We start from the raw sequence: 21,744 nt of genomic DNA on the forward strand, positions 1-21,744 counted from the left end.
ATCTCAATGCACTCGAGTGATTCAAATCAAAGTTGATTGACTCGATGGCGAAATTGATTAAACTCCAATGGCCGCAAATGCAATAATTTACTTAAATGCGTACATCAAGACTTGTACGGGCGAGAAAAGGAATCATCCGAATCGTATGGAGCTTTAGATGATTGTCGATTGAAGGTTACTAGTGAGAGAGAGATGATAACGGAAGCAAGCAAAGTATATAAAAAACAAAAAATGTGACAAGTTTCATTGGGCCATCGGGAATCGAACTAGATCGATTCTAAAAATTAGTAACCGATCTTTCTAGCGTGGTTTCCAGTTCTTGGGTGAGAATCGGACCACCCGAAAATGAATCACCCTTAAAGACTTGATTTTGTTCAATTGGGACGACAAATTACGAAGTTAGTGAACAAGGCGGGGCCCATTCGGGGGGCAAAAGCATGTAATCGTTAGGGGCAGAACTAACGACTAGATTTGTACAGGTGGATAAAATAAAACACGCGTAAATTGCCCCTTTGTCGTAATTTCAATTCGTACCCCCCCCCCCTTTCTTCACTTTCTCCTAGCGTCCCGGCTTCGAGCTAGGGGACCTTCCCTTTGCTTTCCCGTCGCTCTCAAGGGTCTCAATCTCTTTACCCAAAGAAGATGAAGATGAAGATGTAACAAGGTCGCATAAAATTGGATTTTCCCAAAACAAGGCGGAACAAAGCCAAATCCGGATCCTCGCATGATGAAACACGCGCACGTGCAGGATGAAGAAAGTTTGTATTGGCGAAATCCCCTCATCCGGCTGGATCGGACCCGAAATACCTAAATTTTTCGTTAATCTAATTTTTTCCATTGAAATTCGCCAGAGATACTGAATACGGCGAAGGAGAGAGGGACATAATCACGGTAAATTGAATTGCTCTCGGCTTTCTCTCCGTAACGATTCAGAACTACCATTGGCGTCGTCCCCACCAAAAGAAGGGTATAAATTGCAGCCAATCGGCGGACCTGTTGGGGGCACAACATCCACTTTTCAATGCACGAAAGGTCAGTTCGGTTGAACTGCTCTAGTAAAAAATGTGACCTGAGTTCACGAGGCATCATTATTATTTATTTCCTAAGCTATACGACGTACCAGATATTATATAATATGATATAGCTTAGGTACACATTGGTGCATCGATCTCTATATTCTATGCGAGCTGAAAAGCGAGTGCGTCAGGACAAAATGGGTGCTTCCCCACCATGAGTCCAAAGTGTTAGGTCGATTACATAATTAATTGCAACTTTCATGTTATTGATTCTCTAACTTACCAACAAGTCTAATGACCATCCAAGTGCTTTTTTGAAGATTTAAGGTGACAACAATTGGCAAGGGAATCGTGCTTTAAACAATTGTAATTCACTCTGCCCATGACTTTGGATAAAGGTCTTTATTCCCTACGGACATGGATTTAGTCTTTTTTGTGTCTTTATCACCTGTGCAAGAAAACTACCCGACGACTAAAGAGAGAACAAAACCATTGGGAGATCGCTATTCACTGCCAAATGTAGCCTTATCGCGGTTAGCGTTCCTGTGAGATTGTTCTAAAAGCTTAAGCAGACGTCTTTTTCACCCATCATCACGAAAGGAGATTGTATATTTGTCCTGCTATAGGTTATGACACCGGCTTGAGAGATACATTCAGGGTAGGTCAAGAAAGCCTTCTGTTTATGGGAACCATCACGCCATTCAAACCCTAGTTGGAGATAGTCCAAGCTAGGCTGTGTGCAGCAGCTACTGAGACCAACACACAGACCCTAAGCCATGTATCGTCTGATCAGATTCAATCCTCTTGGGCTGGATCGAGCGAGACATGTGGTGGATCCTCCAAGAAGAAAGCACCTTTCGCTGAACAAACTGTTTCGTGGGGACGAGCGCACGACGCCGATGATCCCCAGTTCACCAGCAGGGGTAATTCCTGCATGTGCTCCTAATCATATCCGGTCGTTGGCATGTCGCTTTCGTCTCTCCTTTTCCCTCCCATTTTAACAGTCTCCCCTCAACCCCAGAAAGAAAGAAGTAGAGAGAAAGCCTGTGTCTGCTGTCTACCTTCTCTCTTCCAAAGGTTGCAGCAAGAATAACAGAAGTACGATGAAGGTGCCAAGCGAAATTTCTTGATTTGTGCAATGAGGTGCTTGTTATGATGACCTTTCTGAATGAATTTCCATTGGATATTAACGACAAATTAATGGATTAATACCCATCGTTTTGAAAAATTATCCAAAAAGCCCTCAACCTACTGTACGGTGCCCAATTTAGTCCCATACTTTTGGATGGGTTGCCAATTTAATCATAAACCTTTTAATTGTGCTAATTTAATTTTAAATCTTTTGACGATTTGCTAATTTAATCCTAAACCTTTTGACAATTTATCAACATAGTCCTTTCGACTTATTATCCAAATAATATGTTTATGACTAAATTGGTAAAACTTCAAAAGGTTTAAGATTAAATTAGTACAATCGAAAGGTTTAAGACTAAATCGACAAATCGCCAAAAGGTTTGGAACTAAATTGATCCAATTGAAAAATTTATGATTAAATTGATAAATCATCAAAAGTTTTATAACTTTTTAAATAATTATCTCCTCGGAGACCCCAGAAATCATGTGCCCTAATTGATACTTCTAATCATGCTCTACAAGAAATGGACCTCCTGCATGGGGGCTGTAAAAAAATATTTTCTGGACCACATTACTGATTGCTGATTGGCGTCCCACTTTGCTTTGCCGCTCTTCGTGCCTAGGATCCCGTTCATTTCGGCTTGCCTCGCCGAATGAGAGCGTCGATTACGAAGCTTCCTGCAAAGTTTTTGGACCAGTGAGTGAGTACACTTTGATCGTCCCAAGCCCAAAGAAGATGGTCCATCTCCATGGCAATGTCAAGCTCAATAGATTAGATTGAGCACCGAAAATTCATTATTTTTCTGCACGCATCGACGTAAAGAAGCGGCGAATCTCGACCTCTCATCGGATGATCCGCTCCTCGACGCGTTGGAATTTTTCTCAAACTTTGCAAAATAAAGAATAAGTGGTTGTTTAGAGGTACTTTCTATTTGTAGGAGTATGAGCACTCGTGAATTTTGCGGTTGCAGTTCGGAAAGAGAATACAAAACGAAGGAAAATGAGAGATTTCAATATATTTGGTTGGGCCTTTAGATTACTTGGGCTCGACCCAGATACTGATTATGACAGGCGTGGTCGTAATGATGGGCTAAGCCCACTACTCAAAACCATAACAATGGTATGGTTGCCGCTTGTAATGCTCTCGTCCGATGCATATAAGTCGAACTTTCTAAACAGAGACCATGTTTTTGCCCAGTCATGTCATGTAAGAAGTAGGGTATTCTAAGTTCCCCAACTTCAAGTATTGATGTACTTGTTATTGTGGGCTTATTTCTATAGAGTATGTGATTGGATTCATTCCAATAACCTCTACTAATATGAAAGCTCGTTAAGAGCCGCATCTTATTCAAGTGCTCTCATGCGAACGAATGACGACCGCTCCACGTTTCTACTGGATGAGCCGGTCCGTGCTAATGCTACGTATCCGTATGGGACAATGCGACTCATTCATTTAACGTGAGGTGGTTTGCCCTTTTCCTCATTTCCCATGAGGTTAAGTGTTGATAATCTTTCTCAAATTTAAATATATTTTCTAATTTAAGTAGGTTTCCTAAAAGGGGCTTCCTATTTTGGATATAAGTATGCACATATAAACTTAAAAAGTTATAATATAATATCACGTGTAACTGAGCAAATGAGAGGAGCATTATTAGATTTCTCTTTGTGAGTTTTCCAAATGGGTTTTTTTTAAAGATATTGTGAGATAATATTTATGGGTTTGCTTTTGGTATAATTTAGGTCCGGAAAACACTTGAGCGATTGTAAATTCTATATTCCTTAGATTTATAGCGGATTTATTGTGCCTAACTCTTCCCATGGAGCAGGCATTTATTCTCGGACCAAAGCATGTAATTTTTTTTTATGTTCTTTACTGTTCTTTATTGATTTCTCTATCAATTTTCTGTTTTCGGTGTTAAGCATATATTGCAATAATCCGTCGGTTTTCACGTTATTTGCGCGACACCAGGTGTTGGCAATATTAAAAACAACCATTTTATATGATATGAAACGAACCTAGTACGAGGTAAAAAGGAATTACGAAGAGAAAACTTCAATACCATACAACATCAAAGATTAATTTTTATATCCCTATGAATGGGCACTTTCCTCATAATACCGCAAGAAGCTAGTTTACAGACTTAGAACGTGGTTTACGAGAGAGTTCCCAACGCAAGCAATTATCAATGCCTAATTCTCTGAAAAAAAACTCAATTTTAGGTCCATCCTCAAATTTATCACAAACTTTTGTTTGTCTTAACAAAAAAAAAATCCTCAACTTTAGGTATGGTTCCAACTATGCCCTTAACTTTTTTTTTGTCTAAAAAAAATTCTAAATTTTAGTTCCAGTTTCAAATCTGTTCCGAATTTTATTTTGACTAAGAAAATTATAAACTTTCAATCTATTCTCAAATCTACCACCTGGTTTAGTCCCAACTTAAAGTGACATTTTCACGTTGATAAAAAAATCAACATGAGCAAAGTAATGGGGCTCTAGGTATAGTCTGATGTGGCATTTTCACATGAATAACAAATCCACTTTAAAAAACGGTATGACGTGGCATTTCCACATGGCTAACAAATCCACTTGAAAAAATTGTTGAAATTCTCGAAAATGAAATAATTCTCTAGGATATGGAAATTAGGGGAAACTAATGGCGATTTTTGAAAAGAGAGCTGATGGGGCCAGATTTGATATTAGAGTAAAATTTATAATTTTTCTCTTGGACAAAAAAAAATTCGAGGGATATTCGGGATTGGACCTAAAATTTGAGGTTTTTTTTCGGTTAAAAAAATTCAAAGTAGATTTATAATTAAATCTAAAGTTTGAGTTTTTTTTTTTTTTTGCGATAAAAAAATTATAAATTTAAGATTGAACTAAATTTGGGAGTTTTTAAAAGTAGATTAGTCCCAATTATCAGCATGACTAGGATGCTCTAAGTGCTACAGGGGGGAAGGGGAGTTTCTTCTGTGGACCCGAGCCTACCGGATCTGGTTGGATCTTTAACGTTGATCTTATGAGATGATACGCGAGTGCCACAAAATCAACGGCCTCCATTGACCGAGTTCCGCTGGAGCCGGTTTGAGGCAAGGATTGTCCATTCCTGGGTGTGGGGCGCAGTGGCCACGTGGACTTCCTCGGAATTGTGATAGGCAGCGAATCCGAGACATATCCAAATTCCGAACTCGTGGCATCGGTGAGCTTTGCTCTGCTTAGGCTCCTCGGAACGGCGAGATGTTGCTCCTCTGTGTGTTTGAGAATTGAGCAAGCAAAAAAAAAAAAAAAATTGAACTTTCGAAGCAGATTTTTGCGCAAAGGAGGGACCTTGGGAGAAAATGTCGCTCGCGCCTTCGCTTCCTCGTCTCCGGACTCCATTCCTCCATTCACCGCTCAAGCACTCTGCCTCTCTGTACGCCAAGCCCGCCAGAGCCCAGCGCTCTCCCCTTTCTTATCCGCGCATCAGAGCTGTCGATCTCGACCAGAACACGGTTCGTGTTTCGTTACCACTGATTTCCCACTAGAGAAATGGTGTTCTTTCTTTTCTGGGTCGTGTAAACTATGTCGCATAGGCGTTCGACTGTGAAAAAAAAAAAAGGTGATTTGTTGTCCAGGTTGTGGCCATATCAGTGGGGCTTGTGAGCGTGGCGCTCGGTATTGGCATTCCAGTGTTCTACGAGTCGCAAATCGATAGTGCTGTGAGTGTTCTCCCATTTGCGCTCTCCGGATGCATCTATATTTGCTGTAACTGAACAAATTATGGAGTCCTTCGAGCTGTTTGATGGTATGCTCATGCGGAGGTTGAAAATTGTCTTTCTCAGGCCAAAAGAGAGAACACGCAGCCGTGCTTTCCTTGCGATGGATCCGGTGCTCGTAAGCTATCTCAGACACCCCTTTTGACATAGTGTTGATTCTCAAGTAGTAGAGTCATGATGCTAAAGGTTACTATATAACATGTTTGAAATGATGAAGAGGCTCGGGTCGTTCTATACTCGTTGAATTGCATTCCTTTATGGAATTACATAGTATAATCTTGAATTCCTCAAACGATCAGAATCAATTGATCCAGAAGCAGGTCAGTGCTGAAGCATTTGTCCGTCTAAGTAGTAGGAAGTAGTTTGCACCAGCTTGATCATGAGCGAGTTGTTAAAGTGATGGTCCTTTCTATTTGGCGAGGATGTTACTTTCTTGTCGATTACCTTAAAATGGAACCCATTGAGCAATATCTGAATGCATGCCTGTACGGCATGATCAGCGCTGCTGGATAATCTCCTTGCTTCTGAGGCGGTGGGGCTTAAGTCATCTTCAGTAAAAGATGCTTTGATGAACTCTCAGAAATTTGAAGTTGGAACTCCATGCTAACTGCTTAAATACGTCTCTTGCTTCACTTGAGCTAGAACCCCAGCGAACTCCAAAGTGGTCTCTTATGTTTGGCTTCATAGGACCAGCTGAGCACTTTAATGATCGTATGTATATATATATTTTTTTTTGGTAAGGTAAGAATGATTGTATGTATATTTGTTAACTGTGAAAAATAAAAAAAGATTCTCATTGCGAATATGACAGTGAAAATTGAACTCTATGAAGGTGTCCAAATTTAAGTTTTAGCAACGCTATCGGTGTGTGGATTTGCTTGTCATCTATTCCAACTGATGCAGAAGCAACTCACCGTTAAAGTTTATAGTTAATGTCCAAATTCGACGCAATTAATTTACATATTTTCTTTCCTTTCATATTCTAAGAAAGTAGTGTTGCCATCTCCAGAAAGGTGCAGATTATGCATGGGCACTGGCACTGTGACTGTGGAACTTGGAGCGGATGAGAAGGAAGTGTCACGCTGCATCAATTGTGACGGTGCTGGCTCTTTGACTTGCACCACATGTCAAGGATCTGGGATTCAACCCAGATACCTCGATCGCAGGTAAGCTCCTCTTGGCTGGATTTCTGTTTATTCTCTCATAGAGTAAAACTCTTGGATATTGATTTTAGATCAAAGCTTAAGCTATAGTTATCCACGTAAGTTACTTGAAATGTGCAACGAAATTGTCAGGCCTTATCATGACCGAAATTCAGACAATAATAGAAGGGATATACTGCACTGTCGTACCCCTTGTGAACCTCATATTGGGTGCACTGATTCACTCTTTATATCATGACACATTGACATCATCTCGTACTAATGCAATCTGAAGATATCAACACAAGCCTTAAGGTGCTAGCTTGTTTCAGAAGAAATGACATACATTCTTTATCCTACAAACGGATTATTCAATTAATTGATTCAGTTAATCATTGCCGATGTTGCACTCGGCTCTAATGAAAAAACAAAACCTATTTTGAAAAAGGATATTGTTTCCCCCAGGCACTCTTTAATCATACTAAACAAAGAAACATTTTCATTTCCAATGAACAGATTGAACATAATACGAGAAAGACAGTGCATCGGAAATGACAATTATTCTTTATTTGGGTGTTGGGGCACTTGTTAACAAAATCCTTCAAACAATTGTCATCTTTTGCTAAGTGACTTCCATGCACAAGAGAGAGAATAATTGTTGTCCCGTGAAAAATACTGAATGATAGAAAAGGAATGCTTTTTAAGCACACCGCAATGCAAACGAGCTGACTGAGCCTACAGCATACTTACCACTTTCTGGATAGCGGCGCACCTCAGTTTCACTGCCCTGCCACTAGTAGCAGCGTACTATGGTCTAGGTGACCATGAACATCTGTCTGTATACAAGTCAATAAGCAGTTGAATCTTGTGTGGAAGGAGATGGACATAATATTCGTCCATCCTCCGTAGCGGAGGAGTTTTGTTGTAGGATATGCGGTTCTTTTGGCCATGAATGTTAGCAGAACCATAATGTGCATTTTCATTAGTATCAGGACTGAATGTTAACGGAAGAGTTTTGTTGTCATTTCTATATTTTTTGGGTGGACAGAGAGTTCAAAGACGACGATTGAAGTCCTTGCACTGGCAGCAGCAGGACCTCTGGATGCGGCTCGAAGAAGTTACGGACAGTTATTTGGGAAAAAGCATAGACAGAGCATCACGTTTTTGGAGACTGATTGCATCATTGTTTGATTGTGTTCGTTATCTCCGGTTAATGTTGTCAACACAATTCGCCATTCGCGAAGTTAGTCGGCTTTCTCGTCTCTTCTCATCTACATCCCTCTTCCGCCAGCCAATTTTTCCCTTTTAAGGGAGTAGGGGAATAGTTACTTGCCAATTAAATTCACTGTAGAGCGTGTAATGTAGTGTAGTGAGTCGCGCCCATGCAACATTTAACATATCAGTGAAACCGGGCTAGTAATGGCAACGATTCTGATCCGGAAAAGTAATTATGATTGGAATTGATTTTTTCTGATTATGTTTCCTAGATGAGTTTTAGAGAATTAGAAGGCGTTCGGCAACTGTACAAAATTTCTATTTTAGGTCGAGGGAAGTGATGAGAGAACTAAAAGAGAAAAATGAGAGATGCGAGACTTCATACCGTTTTGTGTTTTTGAAAAGTGACTCTTTTCTTTTTGTCAGAATTAAATTATCTTTTATTTTCGTTCTTTCTTCTAAAACTGTTTCCGAGAACAGAATCAGAATCATTTACATTAACAAATATGTTTCTCATCTTCTTTGTTTCGGGAGGACAGAATTAGATAATCAGAATTGTTGTCATCTTGGCCCTATGAGTCTTGGAGAGCAACTCTTCTTGAGAAATCACTGGTTCATACTTCTACATTCTATGATCTGGTAATGTTTATCCGCGAATGGAATGACAGCGGCGTGAGCAAAGAAAGTTGATAATGAGCACCTTTTATAACTGTTTTAACATCAATCGTCTATATCAGCCAGAACAAAAGGTCAAACGACAAGATTTAGTAAGAACCAAGAACCCTCTCAGTGGCCAGCTCGATCGTACACGAGCCAATCCACTAAATATGAGTTAGAAAGCGAGGCTTCTCTCAGACCAAGCCACCCCAGATTGTTAAATCCTAGGTTAGAATTTCAGGCCCAAGATTGAATCCGCCTGCTCACCGATCAATTCTAGAGAGCCATATATCACGGCCCGGCAAAATCCTCGAATGAGGATGGGCCATGGTACGACCGACTGGCTATGCCGTGATGCATGCCGCGAATCAATCAATGGCCGAGCATTAACCAAGACGGCTGTGCAGTGCATGATCCAGTAAACAAATTGGTGCACGACTCAGAGCACGACCCACATGATTCAACACACGGTGCAGCGTTTAGCCAGCATGATGTCACGCACGATGCGGTGCATCATGCAGCGAATGACCCGGCACATGTCTAGCATGGCCGGGCGAGCGACCGGGTAAACAAACAGCCGTGATCCATGGACGAGCCGGACAGACCAAGAGTCATCCTAGGGCGTTGTCCACACAATGATTCAGCCATGGGGGAGATCAAGAGTCCCACAGCCACATAACATGAACCATGAGAAACCCAAACAGTGCAAGACAAATGAATAAGACGAACAGAACAATACAAACCAGTGGAGCTCAAGAGCCACACGAAATTCTGCCCATTGTATTAGAGATAGGGACTTTCCTCGTCATTGTAAATCACCTTTGTGCACACAACATCAAGCAATAGACTCTCACGTCTCTCCCGCGACTCACTCTCTCTCTCTCGGTTCCCTCTCTTCCTCTCTACGTGCGAGTGTGTGAACGAGTAAACAATTCTTAGGCCAAGGCTTGATTCGGGCAAAACACCCATCCGCATAGCTCGAGTAGCCACGTGGTCGGGGTTCGAATGCCACCCCGTGGCACATACATGCCGGAAGTATACACAATAATATCTCTGAACTGATGACCACTCTGGGACCAACCGGTACCACCGCATCATGTGGTTGCACACACACGTCTGGAAAACCCTACTTTTGCTCGATTCACTTGGGGCCTACTCGGTCCAAGATCTGGCAAGGAAAGCAGGGAGATAACTTTTCTCCTTTTTCGACCACGATAATGCCATCATCGGCGACACGTTGAAGCGTGTAATGTTTATCCATAAGTAGGAACGACCCTGCCCCTAAAAAGAGGCTAAGAAACATGTGAAGAGCCTCTGAGATCTCGACGGCAAGTCCCTCTCTTTTTTCCCCTTTCTTTCGACGATTGACAGCTACCGAACGAAAACGCCAAAAAAAAGAAGAAGAAGAAGAGAGCCAGACACAACCAATCCCCTCCCCCCACCATTTGCTTTCACCGATCTCTTTCTTTTTATGTACGCGGGACACACGTCGACGGGCTTTGCTGTGCGTTCCAGGACAGGTGTGCTCACGAGAGGCGCTTCGTCCATGATGAACTTAAGGGTCCGGAAATTCTCCAAAACGACGGTAAATTTGCAATGTCTCTCTCTCTCTCTCTCTCTTCAACTTTTGAAGGAAGCTTTGACGATCAACAACAATCAGAATATACAAATTACATGAGGCTAAGCCAGCGATCCAGTCCTTGCCACCAAGATCAGACTCTTAACCAAGAGAGAAATCGTTGACCCAAGAATCAACAATTTGAACAGTTTCAGAATGATGACATCGGCAGCCTATGAAACAGAAGACTGTGGTGGGAGTGGAGGGACTTGCACCACCTTCCTTTGCCTCTTTACTTTTTGCGCAGTTCCCCCCTCTCTCTTTTTTGTGGGGGTGGGGGGGAGCCCAGATCATCTACAGCGTCGTGTCTAAGTTTTGTGGAGAGAATCCCCAAAATCGAACGGCGGTCAATCCTCCATCAAAAGGGTAGTGTTCGTCTGTGTGTGTGTGAGTACTTAGTGTTGAGCGGGGGGTCAACGGGCAATGTCTGACTTGGTGCAGTATCCAAGCTGCTGCTCCATCTCCCAGGTCAGCTTGGAGGCCACCCCGCTGTGCTTCGGCTCGTACTCCTGCGCACCCAGGGAGTCAGCCGAACCCAGGGCTCGTGATCGAATGAGACGACGAGAGGGAGGTGAATCCAGAATTCGGTACCTCGAGCTCGGCGAGGAGCTCGTGCGCGGTCGGGGCGGAGACGATGATGTGGCGGGCGGAGGGAGTGATGAAGCCCTCGTCCACGGCCTTGTCTATGAACGACAGGAGCGAGTTGTAGTACCCGTCCACGTTCAGCAACCCCACCTGCAGGTGCACCAAACCAGGTGGACATCATCATGTGAAAGCGAAAAAAATTGAACATGAACAAACCCATCATTTTCTATCCAAGTACACTAGGTATTTGCTAAGTGATAACATGGAATTTAGACGACGAGCATTGTGCCTGCCTTTTCGAATTGTTTGAAGTTACAGAGATGGAGTTCGCGGGATTACCGGCTTATCGTGGATTCCGAGCTGAGCCCATGTGATCACCTCCAAGAGCTCCTCCAAGGTCCCATAACCACCTACACAAGAAACCATCAATTCGGCGATACAATCGTGTCAATCTCATGCATCGACATGTGAAAAACTTAGTCCACGTCGAACAAAAGAGAATGTACCGGGCAAGGCGATGAACGCATCTGCTTGACGAGCCATCTCGGCCTTCCTCTGGTGCATGCCCGACACTGCTCTCACTTCTCCGATTGTCTCTCCCGTGATCTGAACCACATAGCACGATGCGATTCTTATCAGATCATTCCTCATTAGCTCCGAGATTACCAGGTCCCCAATTTGACCGTGTTTGGTGGCCATGTCGGCGCAAAATTTATCTCGTTTTACTGGTGCCTCGATAACAGACTCAATTACAGACATGTTCAAGCATAGATTCTAGAGCAAATCTCGATTCGCGAGGACAGGAAACTAAGGCATGATTGACCATGTGTGGGTGGGAAGTGCGACACCTATTCCATCATTGAAGTGCAAGAGATAGCGCAACAACGTGGCAACTTGTTCGATCGCATAGAAACTGGACAATTACCTCTCTCGGCATCAGCGTCTTGGGAATCACTCTGCAACCAAAGAAGACAAAGAATACAGGCAAGAGCTTCAGACTCAGACTCAGAGGTCAGAGAGAGAGAGAGAGAGAGAGATGGTTTACCCCAACACGTGGCGGCCCCCATCGTAAACAACTTGAGAAACTAGACCCATCAAACCAATGCTTCCTCCACCATACACCAAGTCAATGTCCCTTTCGACCTGCAAAAAGTTTTATAAAATTGTTGAAGTGACGTGTTCGATTCAAACACAACTCTCCTGCAAAAGCTCTCTGCCATTCGATCGAATCAGAGCACTACTCGAACAATTACTTCAATTATCACCACCCTCCTCCTCACGCACTCCTCTTATTTTAGTCCCGCTCATCTCGTCCTTGGTTAGATTTTTATCCCCACTTGATTCCATCCTTCAGGCTACACAAGATATAGAAAGGCTCCCACAGACAGGAGTTCCTAAAAGACACAGTCGAGTCCCCTGTTTCTATGTTTTGCACACACCCCTCCTGATTAATACTCACTCTTCATAAATCACGCGATACAGATAAGTAATGACTGCACAGCTTCTCAGTTTGACGAAAAGGGTATTAGAGCATGCTTAAATTTTTGGGCTTAATATAATCAAACAGCTCAATAAAACCCATTCAGCTATGAAATAGAACAGGGGCGTGTGTGCGTGGAAACTTCTATCTCTGCATAGCCCCCAATAGATATACAGCCCAAACTTCTATCTATGCATGTTTCGCCCAAAACAGTACATATCTTCCCATTTTCATGCATGCAAACAATTCTCTCTCTCTCTCTCTCTCTCTCTAGTAAGAAACTTGGAGCAGTACCAGTTGCTTTCCGAGTTGAATGGCAGCGAGTTGATAGGAGGGGTTCTTGCCGGGGCTGCTTCCACAGAAGACGCAGACGCGTCTGAATCTTGACTTCAGGGTGCTCTGGCGTTGGTTCTCCATAAGTGGAAGAAGCTCGAGCTCGGGCGCAATCTCTTCAAATTGCAGGACTCAGGTTCTTCTCCTCGTTGGTCACGTTATGTTTTGGATATAATACTAGAGCAAAGCCAAATCAGATTGGAGATATGGATGGATGGATGGATGGATGGTGAACGAAAACAGGGACCTGCGAGCAAGAATGCGTTTGTTGTGTTCACCAGTCAGCAATCAATCGCCCGGATCACCGGAGCACGAAAGGGACGAAAAAGGCTGAGGCCAAGAAGTTGGAGAGGAGGGGGGAATGGAGAACTGTGCCCTCGGTCCCCTTTTTATATCTACATCCACTGTCAAATTATCAATCAGCCCCAACCGACACGTCACATCTTCCCGCAATTTCTCGTCTCGTGAGGTGATCTGTAGAATTTTTGCAAAAGGAAAATCCCCTAAATCCACATCTTTTAAGTCCCCCATTGTAATTAATCTAGTCATTGGTTTGGCCATAGGGCATAAGAAAAAAAAATTAACAAAATAACATGTCACGTTGATTTCCGATTACATAAGTGCAATTTATCCTTTCAACAGTTTAAAGTATACCTGGGGAGTATTGGCACTTGGGACTATGATCCCATGATCGGGAGTTCCATATGGATCAATAAGCGACACGTTCGTTCTTTGTTTTGACTACAAGGCATCGGCAGCTGAACAGATTGAAATCGGGTGATCCGTAGAATTTGCGTAAGGAAAATCCCCGTTAACCTAAATCTTTTAAGTCCCTATTATAATGAATCCAGTCAATTGGTTTGCTCATAGGGCCTAAGAAAAAAAATTAACGAAATAACGGGGTAGCGTTGATTTCCGATACATAGGAGTAATTTAATCCTTTCAACTGTTCAGCACAACCAGAGAATACCGGCACTTGAGCCTATGCTGTTACGATAGCAAGTTTCGTATGGGTTAATGAGTGATCCGTTCGTTCGTTTTCTATTTCGGTTACCGAGCATCGACATATGAGCGGATTGAAATCCGATAGTGCTGTTTTGTGATCTCGCGAGACTAATCTGCCACCGCCGATAGCCCGGATCATAAGTCGTGTATGACTGGAGACGTGATTGATTCCCCAACACACATTGGATAAAAAAGGCACACAGCGAGGCACGAGCTAGGTAGCGTTTGAATGGGCTGGTGGTAAATATTGTGAATTAGTGCACACATATTATTTCGGTTATTTGCAAATTTAGTCTTACTTTATTTTACAACGAGGAACACGATGGATTTAACTAAATGAGACGGAATATTCAACGAGGCTCCTCAAGTTTAAAAATTCATAATACGGAGTCCATACCGCCGCTCGTGATGTCCATGACGGATCTCGTGTCATGCACGTGAAGCTATTATTTGACATCTTCCACGTTCCGAAAGGAAGGCATCCCACCTTATTGGGGTTGGTCTGGATTGTAGAATCCGAAGGTTGATGCAGAGGCGGTCCATCTGAACTGTGAGATGGAATTACAGCTGTTTAGTGTTGTTCTTTGTTGTGTGTACTGTGCATGGGGATGATATATGTTAGGGTTTGGTAACCACCTCGGGCCACGCTATGGATCCGATATCGTTTTCCAAGGTTCTTAGAATAAATGATCATTGTCAATAAGCATGCGGCCCTGTTGGTAAAGGGAATGGAGGGGTGGGGACGCTAGTATACGGGGTTCGATTATCCCGCTTTGCAAAGAGGTAGAGTAAAAGTCACATATAGGAAAGTTAGAGATATGATAGACAATATATATATATAATAACCGATCACTGAAATGAGGAATTCGGATATTGAATCTATAAAAATATTTAATTAAACCATTTTACGATAAAAAAAAAATGTCGACTAGCCCAATAAAGGAAGCAACTTATTTCAATCCAAGCATTTGCATTTCCAGATGGCGCGGGCCTTACGTAATTATTGGCATTTTTGCATTTTGTTTCTTTTCCTTTCAAGTGGATCTCTTGTTCATAAGTATGTTCACAAAATTTTTTTTTCAGATTTTTCGGCATTTTATTGGCGTAAAATAAGCTAATCAAGGAAAACATTTTCCACCCATGAATAAAAAATCTCCTTCAAAAGTGGGGAAAGTGTTTTCCACTTTCCGAGAAGAAGAAAACATTTTTCCTCATCTTTACTCTCTCAACTCCTTCACATTCATTTTCTTTTTTTATCAATTCCAATAGCAATTTAGGATTTTTTAATTTTTTTAAAAAATTATTTTTTAAAGTTTTAATTTATTTTTTTCCCTATTTTTTAGCCGCTTGCACAACCAGCGTCAAGTGAGCTCGCCGACCTCGCCGGATTCGGCGAGAGTTGAGCTCAGCCTCGCTGGATCAACCGAGGTGGAACGTTGAGTGAACATCAGAGAAAGAAGAAAAATGTAATTTTTTAGTCAAGAAATAAAAAAATAATTGAAAATTCAATTTTTGTTTTTGTAATTTTCCTAGGAAAACCAATTCCTTGCCAAACACCGAAAAAATATTATCGTTTTCCTAAAAAAAAAATAGCTTTCCGGAAAATATTTCATGAAAATATCATATTTTTCTCGAGATAAACGGAACCGTGATGTCATCGGTAACAATTACATCATACGTCACATTACCGGATTCTTGGGTTGTTAACTCCATTTCGGATATCAAAAGTCAGGTGATTATAAGAGAAACTACCTTGACGCCCTAAGTTTCCACTCGATAGTTTCCTCCATTCTATCATGGGGCCGGGGAATTTCTTTGGACGATGTCTTTAATTGGTGGATTGCAAGTTAGGGACATCAATCAGATGCAAATCTCAACTAAATATAAGTAACCTGTGACGTCCAAGTTTGTCACTTACCAATCAAATGCTTGCTTCACGGAAAAGATTATACCTCATTTATTTTCTGCTGAAATAGGAAAACAATCCAGCCTTATAATATGTTTTCAAGCTTTTTTTGTTTTCTCGTTATTCATATTGATTTTCTCTTGGGTCAATATCCTATGGGAAGATTATAAAAAAAAATTCGTAAATCTATTGCATTTTGTGGCAATTCAATATTGAACCTTCTAACTATTTGCCAATGTAGTCCATCGGACCAATTTTGGCTAGAATAGCCGACGTGGACGCCCGCCGTTCTTTGTAGCAAGGTTGATTTTAAAGTGGATAAATCTTTTCAAGTTTTTTTTACTTTTGAATGCATCTTTTATTTCCTTTTTCCTTTTCTTATCTTCTCCTTCTTTTTTTTTTTCTTTTAATGTAGCTGGCAAGGGCCATCCTCATCCAAATTTGGATGAGGTTGCCTTGCCCATATATGGATGAGACTAGCCTCACCATGGCCTGGCCGACCGTGGGTGAAAGAGTTCTTGTCCATAGCTAGCGAGGCCTCGTCAAGACCATCTCGGCCGTGGACGAAACCATCTTGCCTAGATTTGGGCGAGGCCAGCTTAGGCCTGCCTTGCTTGCGGCCACAACCCCTGTTCGGTGGCGGGCGAGCCTCAGTGGAGTTTGCCGGCCATAGTGAAGAAGGAAAAGAGAACAAAAGGAAAAATAAACAGTAAACTCAATAAAATTGAAAAAAAAATCAGATGAGTGTCGATCGTGCCACGTAAGATTGTTGGCGTCTATATCATCGATTTTCGATCAAAATTATGCGATGAAACGAGAAATATCATATATGGATATTCGTCTTGGCTGTTTTTTTTTTCCCCAAAAATTTAAAGACCTTAGGAAAATTTCCGACTATATCAGTATACAAGATGTGGACATAACCACATCAAAGGACCACTAGAAAAAAAAAATGCAGAGTAACTACAGTATTGGACAAAACGTATATAAGAGAAATTGTCGAGAAAAGTCATGATCTGTGATATGTCATCATGTTAGAAAAATGCTTTCCCTCCCCACAAAAACATGTACTATTATTAAACGGACGGCCATTACACAGCGTATTTCTTAATAACTCGAGAGGAAGTTGCATAATTTACGGTGTAAACTCTATATACAGATACATAAGATCAAATCTATTTTCTTAAGTGGGCTTTCATTTCATCCTGCATCAACAATTGACTATTGTTAAGGGCTCGCATGACAACACTTATGGAGTAGAATTTTTACTATAGAAATGCTTCCGGAGCAGAAATCCGTTTGGTAACGCAACTTCTGGAGCAGAAATCCGTTCAATTACGCAACTTCATTTTTTCTACTTGTGGAGCATTTTTTTGCTCCGTAAGTAGTTTTGAAGTGAAAAAAATTACTTCTCTTTAGAAGTTGATTTTTAAAGCAAAAGTGCTGCCATGCGGGCCCTAAACTCCGGTCGAAGTCGTTTCTAAACAGCCTATAAACAGAGAAATTTCACAACATATCCCAAATAATAGTGTCAGCAAATATTATTACTATAGTAAGAATATATAAGCAGAGAAATTCAACTCTGTGTGTGTATATATATATTTATATATTGCTTTTGTTAGCAACTTGGAATTGCTTAGACGGCGGTCAACTGCATGAAAACGATGAGGGAGATGAAAGAACCGACCGTTCACCCAACTCTCTTTGCCTTTTTCTGTCAAATTTCAAAACCTACCGCACAAGGTGAAGGGAAGGGAATCAGGCTGTGCTCTTCATGCACCCGCTCGGGTCTATTTCGGACATCGTGGGCGTCGAACTCAATACGATGATTCGAAACTCCGATATAATCGGGTGACGGATTCATCAACCACTCTCCATATGATTATGCATGAATCGCTCAACACCTTGTTTCGACCAGCTTTATGTCAGAAGATCCTCGTCTTCGATCATGCAGTTCGCTTTCAAGGATCCAAAAATGACAGACTGCTATCTCTCCAAGAAGTCTGTCTTATAATGCCGGCTAAGTTTGCTGAAATTAGTAATCAGTTCAAATAAACGAGTCTTAATTAGCGCTTTATGACTATCTGTCGCATGCAAATCAATTTTCGAAAAATATCCAAATAAGCATCCGACCCGTCTAGTTATTGCAGATATTGTTTCTTTTTAATTGGCATTTCGCAAAAAAATCATCCAATGAGGGAATACAAAAAAGAAAAAATTACCGCAATCCAGAATGGAATTTCATTGAAGAAGGTCCGTGTCGTAGCTTCTTAGCCTTTATTTTACGGGTAAGTCAAATTAAATGGACCCCTGCAGAGAATAATATAAGACTAATCTATTCAACTTTCTTCTGCTCTTCTTCGACCAAAAAGAAGAGAAAACATCCTCTTTTCTTTGTTCGAATTTTCTAGCGACTTAAACATATGATGTTTGACCTAGACTGTTTGCTTCATCGAATTGCCTAATGCGGCTCCTCTTTCAGCGGATTAATTTGGACATATTTTCTAGTTGCAATGTAATAATGTTAATGTCCATCTTTAAGAATGCCATGAACACAGTCCCGTAAAGGCTCGAGCCCGACTTCGATCATCTAGATGATAAAAGGGTGAGTTTTCAAGAATCCCGTCTGAAGATGAGAAGGTTGCAACTTCGACTCCCAGGTCCTAAATATATACGAGGCAATACGTACTTTGAGACCTCGTGATGGAACGGGAGATGAAACAAATTTATGTATTCATAATACAACCGATCGTATTGCTACGCACATACGATCGCACATCTCAATGTTTTTGATAACTCAAATGCACGAACATATAGATTCGGCTATTGGAGACATATCGAAACCTCGAAATATTATGTGCGGACTTCCCGAGATTCTCATGCGCCCCCATGATTTTGGGGACCGATAAGGATGTGAATTCCACCAAATATGAACTCATACTACTCCTTTCCTTTCCTTTCCTTTCTTTTCCTTTTCTTTTCTTTTCTCAATAATTAATGAATCAATGAATAAACCATCGTAATCTTCAAAGACCCCCGCGGTTCTTATCCAATCAAAAGAAAATCTCCCCCGCACACTTAATCTCGTCAGAGGGTGGTGTTGGCCGTCGCTCCGTGTTTCGCTGCAGGATCCCCAGGAGAATATTCTGTTAAATAAAAGAGAACGGGTCAGTGCAAAAAGATCTGTCTTGTGTCACCCATCTCCATATGAACGCTATATATTATCATTCCCACCATTACTTTACTTGGCCTATCCGACTTGCCTTCCGGTGGCTCAAAGGTCATGCAAGCACCAAGAACATCACCATCTACCTGTCTGCAAAACACACCCTTTCTCTCCCAATTTCTTTCTTGTCTAATTCGATCCCCCCCAACTTTATTAATTCATTGAATGTGGAAAAAGAGGGGCTTTGAGTCTTTTGACCAACTTTTAATTATGTCTTAGCTAGATTACAAAATTAAAGTGATTAAGTATGGCAATGTGGCTATGGAATGTTACACATTTCCAAAGGGGGTTGCATCCTTTGCAAGGTAGGAGAAGGAATTACCTACTACTAGTCCTAAATTAAGAACAAAAATGGGGGTTGCATCCTTTGCAAGGTAGGAGAAGGAATTACCTACTACTAGTCCTAAATTAAGAACAAAAATTGGGGGGGGGGGTCTGTATGTCCATTTGGGTTGGATTGGTACAAAAGAGAGTGTCTTGTGTGGATGGTAGGAGCGATTCAGGAGGCAATGACATAGGTGTTTTTGGGAATTTGTATGACCTTTTTGAGGTCTTTTGGATCTTTTGATTTAATGGCTTGCTTTATTTCAGTCGGCAGGCGAGTCAGCTCTCTCTCCCTAAAGGTAGCCGAGATTTATGACCACGGAAAAAGGTTGCATTAGGGCACGGGCATTTGTAATCAACCTCTCACACTTCATTTTTTTTTTTTAATCAGCAAAAAGATGAGGAGAGCGATCAATACTAATGACCCTCTTAAGTTTTACCATAAGTGTGTTACACGTGCTATGAAATGTTCGGTCTGAATCATGATTACTCTGCACTAACCGTGGCTCAAAGGTCTAAGCTTGACAAGCCTGTCGCTGTAACTCCACCGAGATGCTAGAGGTCGGGAAGTCTCTCTCTATATGAATTATGCCGTAGTTAAGTGACACAACACGGGCCTTTTATAGATTTTTCAATGACGCGAATCGAATTCGTGATCTCATAAATGACATGTGACCCCTTTTGCTATCGGATTGTGATAATCTCTCGTAGTTTGGATGTGAGAAGTTGCAACTTTTGGGTTATAGCTAAAACGACACCCTGGTGCGATATTTAAAATTTCACAAAATCGACCCCAAGTCAAATTCATCTAAATCCATCACTGCAATTTGGGAATTTCTGCAGGTAATGCATTGATTGTAACATAATTACTAAATCACCAAAAAAGTATTCAAAACACGATGGCCGACAGAGTTTTAAGAGACACATGTGAACTCCGAACGACACCAGATCCCTACAGCATTTTATATGCATTTCCTAATGACGTGGAGCATTCACAAAAAAGAAAAGGCAATCAGAAGAAAAGATTGTCAATGCATGACGCAAATCAAAGCAGATTTCAACATCTTTATATCAATTTTTTGGCCCTTTGGTCCCGCCAATTTTGTTAAGCTAGTTTCTAGGAGTAATCTTTAACAACACTAGGAAATCATACATATACATCTAATCACTTTGCTGATGATCCAACTTCCTGATTATCCATCCCTAGCTAGCTAATGGGAACAATAGAACCCAACCCGTAATCATTGTCGTGCTCTCCGTACGGCACTCAGGCTTGAAACGACTTGCATCTCAGGCGTCGTTTGTTTCTCGAAAGATGAATGATTTGAAAAATATTTTTCTAAAAATACTTATTTTGCTCTAGTTAAGCTAATCATTTTACATCATGATGACATGCGCCTCGTGGAGATACTCTCTTTGTTCTATGGCCCTATGTTCCTTCTCCTCACCCTAATTGGAACACTTGTTTCTAAAAAACGACGGGAGGGAAATTCAAGCGAAGAATTGACCGTGTCCAGAAAGGAGCTAATTAGAATAATATGGGGAAAAAAGAAGCTGCAGAACTATTACTGACGCTAATAGCCCGTCCCCATGACCCCCTCGAACGTTTTTTAATTAGTAGCAGTTAATCACCTAGCTAATCTTCTTAGCTAGGGTGATAATTTAACATCATTCTTATTAGAAATAATTGGGGCCAACCACATTGGATCGACACGGGTCGCATTCCCTTTTGAGATCTCCCAATTCTTTTTTCGGTATTCAATCTCGATTAGCTAAACAAAGGGCAATGAAAGATGCTTATAAATTCCAGAAAAAAAAAATTGGTGCAGAGGAGTCGGACATGTCCTATACTTGCCGTGCGTCATGGATGGCGTCATCAGCCATGAACAGTCGCATCGCACCAGATCTGCATCATTAAGATAATCTCAGTTCCTCAATAATACTGCTACTTAACTCGCAGCCCTCTGGGTTATATCAAAGGTGTCCGGACTTTGGGCACAGAAAGCCTGTGATTTTATACATGTGCGAACCATACATAGATTAATATGAAGATAATGCTGGTCTGTTTACGTTGCATTGATTATACCCATGACCGAAAAGGATAAAAGAACCTTTTAAGTAAGTATGTACGTTAAGATACGTTGTAATAACGCATTTAAGTATCGCGGGATTATATTTCACGCTCTCCGCTACGTGTAAGCCTGCTCCTTATAGTCACATGTGAAATGGACACGGCTCACATTTTTGTGTGAATCAGTTTTGGGAAAACCCACCGCGAGCGAGTAATGAATTTGAAAGAGAAGTGCCAGGATGTGAAATTTTGGACGGGTACTTTGATGTCGTATTGGAA

At 41.4% G+C, this 21,744-nt stretch overlaps 2 protein-coding genes across 3 annotated transcripts; one reads left to right on the top strand and one right to left on the bottom strand.

The window, feature by feature from the left end:
- The first annotated feature begins 5,309 nt into the window (after positions 1 to 5,309).
- Positions 5,310 to 8,305, top strand: LOC115748968 (protein disulfide-isomerase LQY1, chloroplastic). 2 transcript variants are annotated; one of them, XM_030685633.2, is made up of 6 exons: positions 5,310 to 5,347; positions 5,455 to 5,639; positions 5,763 to 5,846; positions 5,970 to 6,021; positions 6,913 to 7,069; positions 8,094 to 8,305. In XM_030685633.2, the coding sequence occupies exons 2-6, from the start codon at positions 5,487 to 5,489 to the stop codon at positions 8,113 to 8,115; spliced, it is 468 nt and encodes a 155-aa protein (XP_030541493.1). In that variant the 5' UTR covers positions 5,310 to 5,347; positions 5,455 to 5,486; the 3' UTR covers positions 8,116 to 8,305. The 2 variants fall into 2 exon arrangements, with proteins under 2 accessions (XP_030541493.1, XP_048130341.1); XM_048274384.1 differs by lacking the exon at positions 5,310 to 5,347 and having other exon boundaries at positions 5,414 to 5,639.
- Positions 8,306 to 10,811: 2,506 nt separating this feature from the next.
- Positions 10,812 to 13,271, bottom strand: LOC115748967 (cytokinin riboside 5'-monophosphate phosphoribohydrolase LOG3-like). Its single transcript, XM_030685632.2, has 7 exons — positions 12,895 to 13,271; positions 12,166 to 12,263; positions 12,046 to 12,076; positions 11,627 to 11,726; positions 11,460 to 11,530; positions 11,127 to 11,270; positions 10,812 to 11,044 (listed from the first exon to the last, which is right to left on the bottom strand). The coding sequence occupies exons 1-7, from the start codon at positions 13,015 to 13,017 to the stop codon at positions 10,949 to 10,951; spliced, it is 663 nt and encodes a 220-aa protein (XP_030541492.1). The 5' UTR covers positions 13,018 to 13,271; the 3' UTR covers positions 10,812 to 10,948.
- Between the last annotated feature and the right edge of the window lie 8,473 nt (positions 13,272 to 21,744).

The sequence above is a fragment of the Rhodamnia argentea genome, chromosome 2 (genome assembly GCF_020921035.1).
Source record: "Rhodamnia argentea isolate NSW1041297 chromosome 2, ASM2092103v1, whole genome shotgun sequence".
Classification (NCBI taxonomy): Eukaryota; Viridiplantae; Streptophyta; class Magnoliopsida; order Myrtales; family Myrtaceae; genus Rhodamnia; species Rhodamnia argentea.

What these genes read in the sequence shown, in the direction of transcription:
- LOC115748968 (XM_030685633.2), top strand. Translation starts at nt 5,487, where the DNA reads ATGTCGCTCGCGCCTTCGCTTCCTCGTCTCCGGACTCCATTCCTCCAT. An exon ending in TCGATCTCGACCAGAACACG is followed by an intron (nt 5,640 to 5,762) that starts GTTCGTGTTTCG and finishes TTTGTTGTCCAG; the next exon opens with GTTGTGGCCATATCAGTGGG. An exon ending in TTGCGATGGATCCGGTGCTC is followed by an intron (nt 6,022 to 6,912) that starts GTAAGCTATCTC and finishes TGCCATCTCCAG; the next exon opens with AAAGGTGCAGATTATGCATG.
- LOC115748967 (XM_030685632.2), bottom strand. Translation starts at nt 13,017, where the DNA reads ATGGAGAACCAACGCCAGAGCACCCTGAAGTCAAGATTCAGACGCGTC. An exon ending in TGCGTTCATCGCCTTGCCCG is followed by an intron (nt 11,531 to 11,626) that starts GTACATTCTCTT and finishes TTTCTTGTGTAG; the next exon opens with GTGGTTATGGGACCTTGGAG. An exon ending in AGCTCCTCGCCGAGCTCGAG is followed by an intron (nt 11,045 to 11,126) that starts GTACCGAATTCT and finishes CTGGGTGCGCAG; the next exon opens with GAGTACGAGCCGAAGCACAG.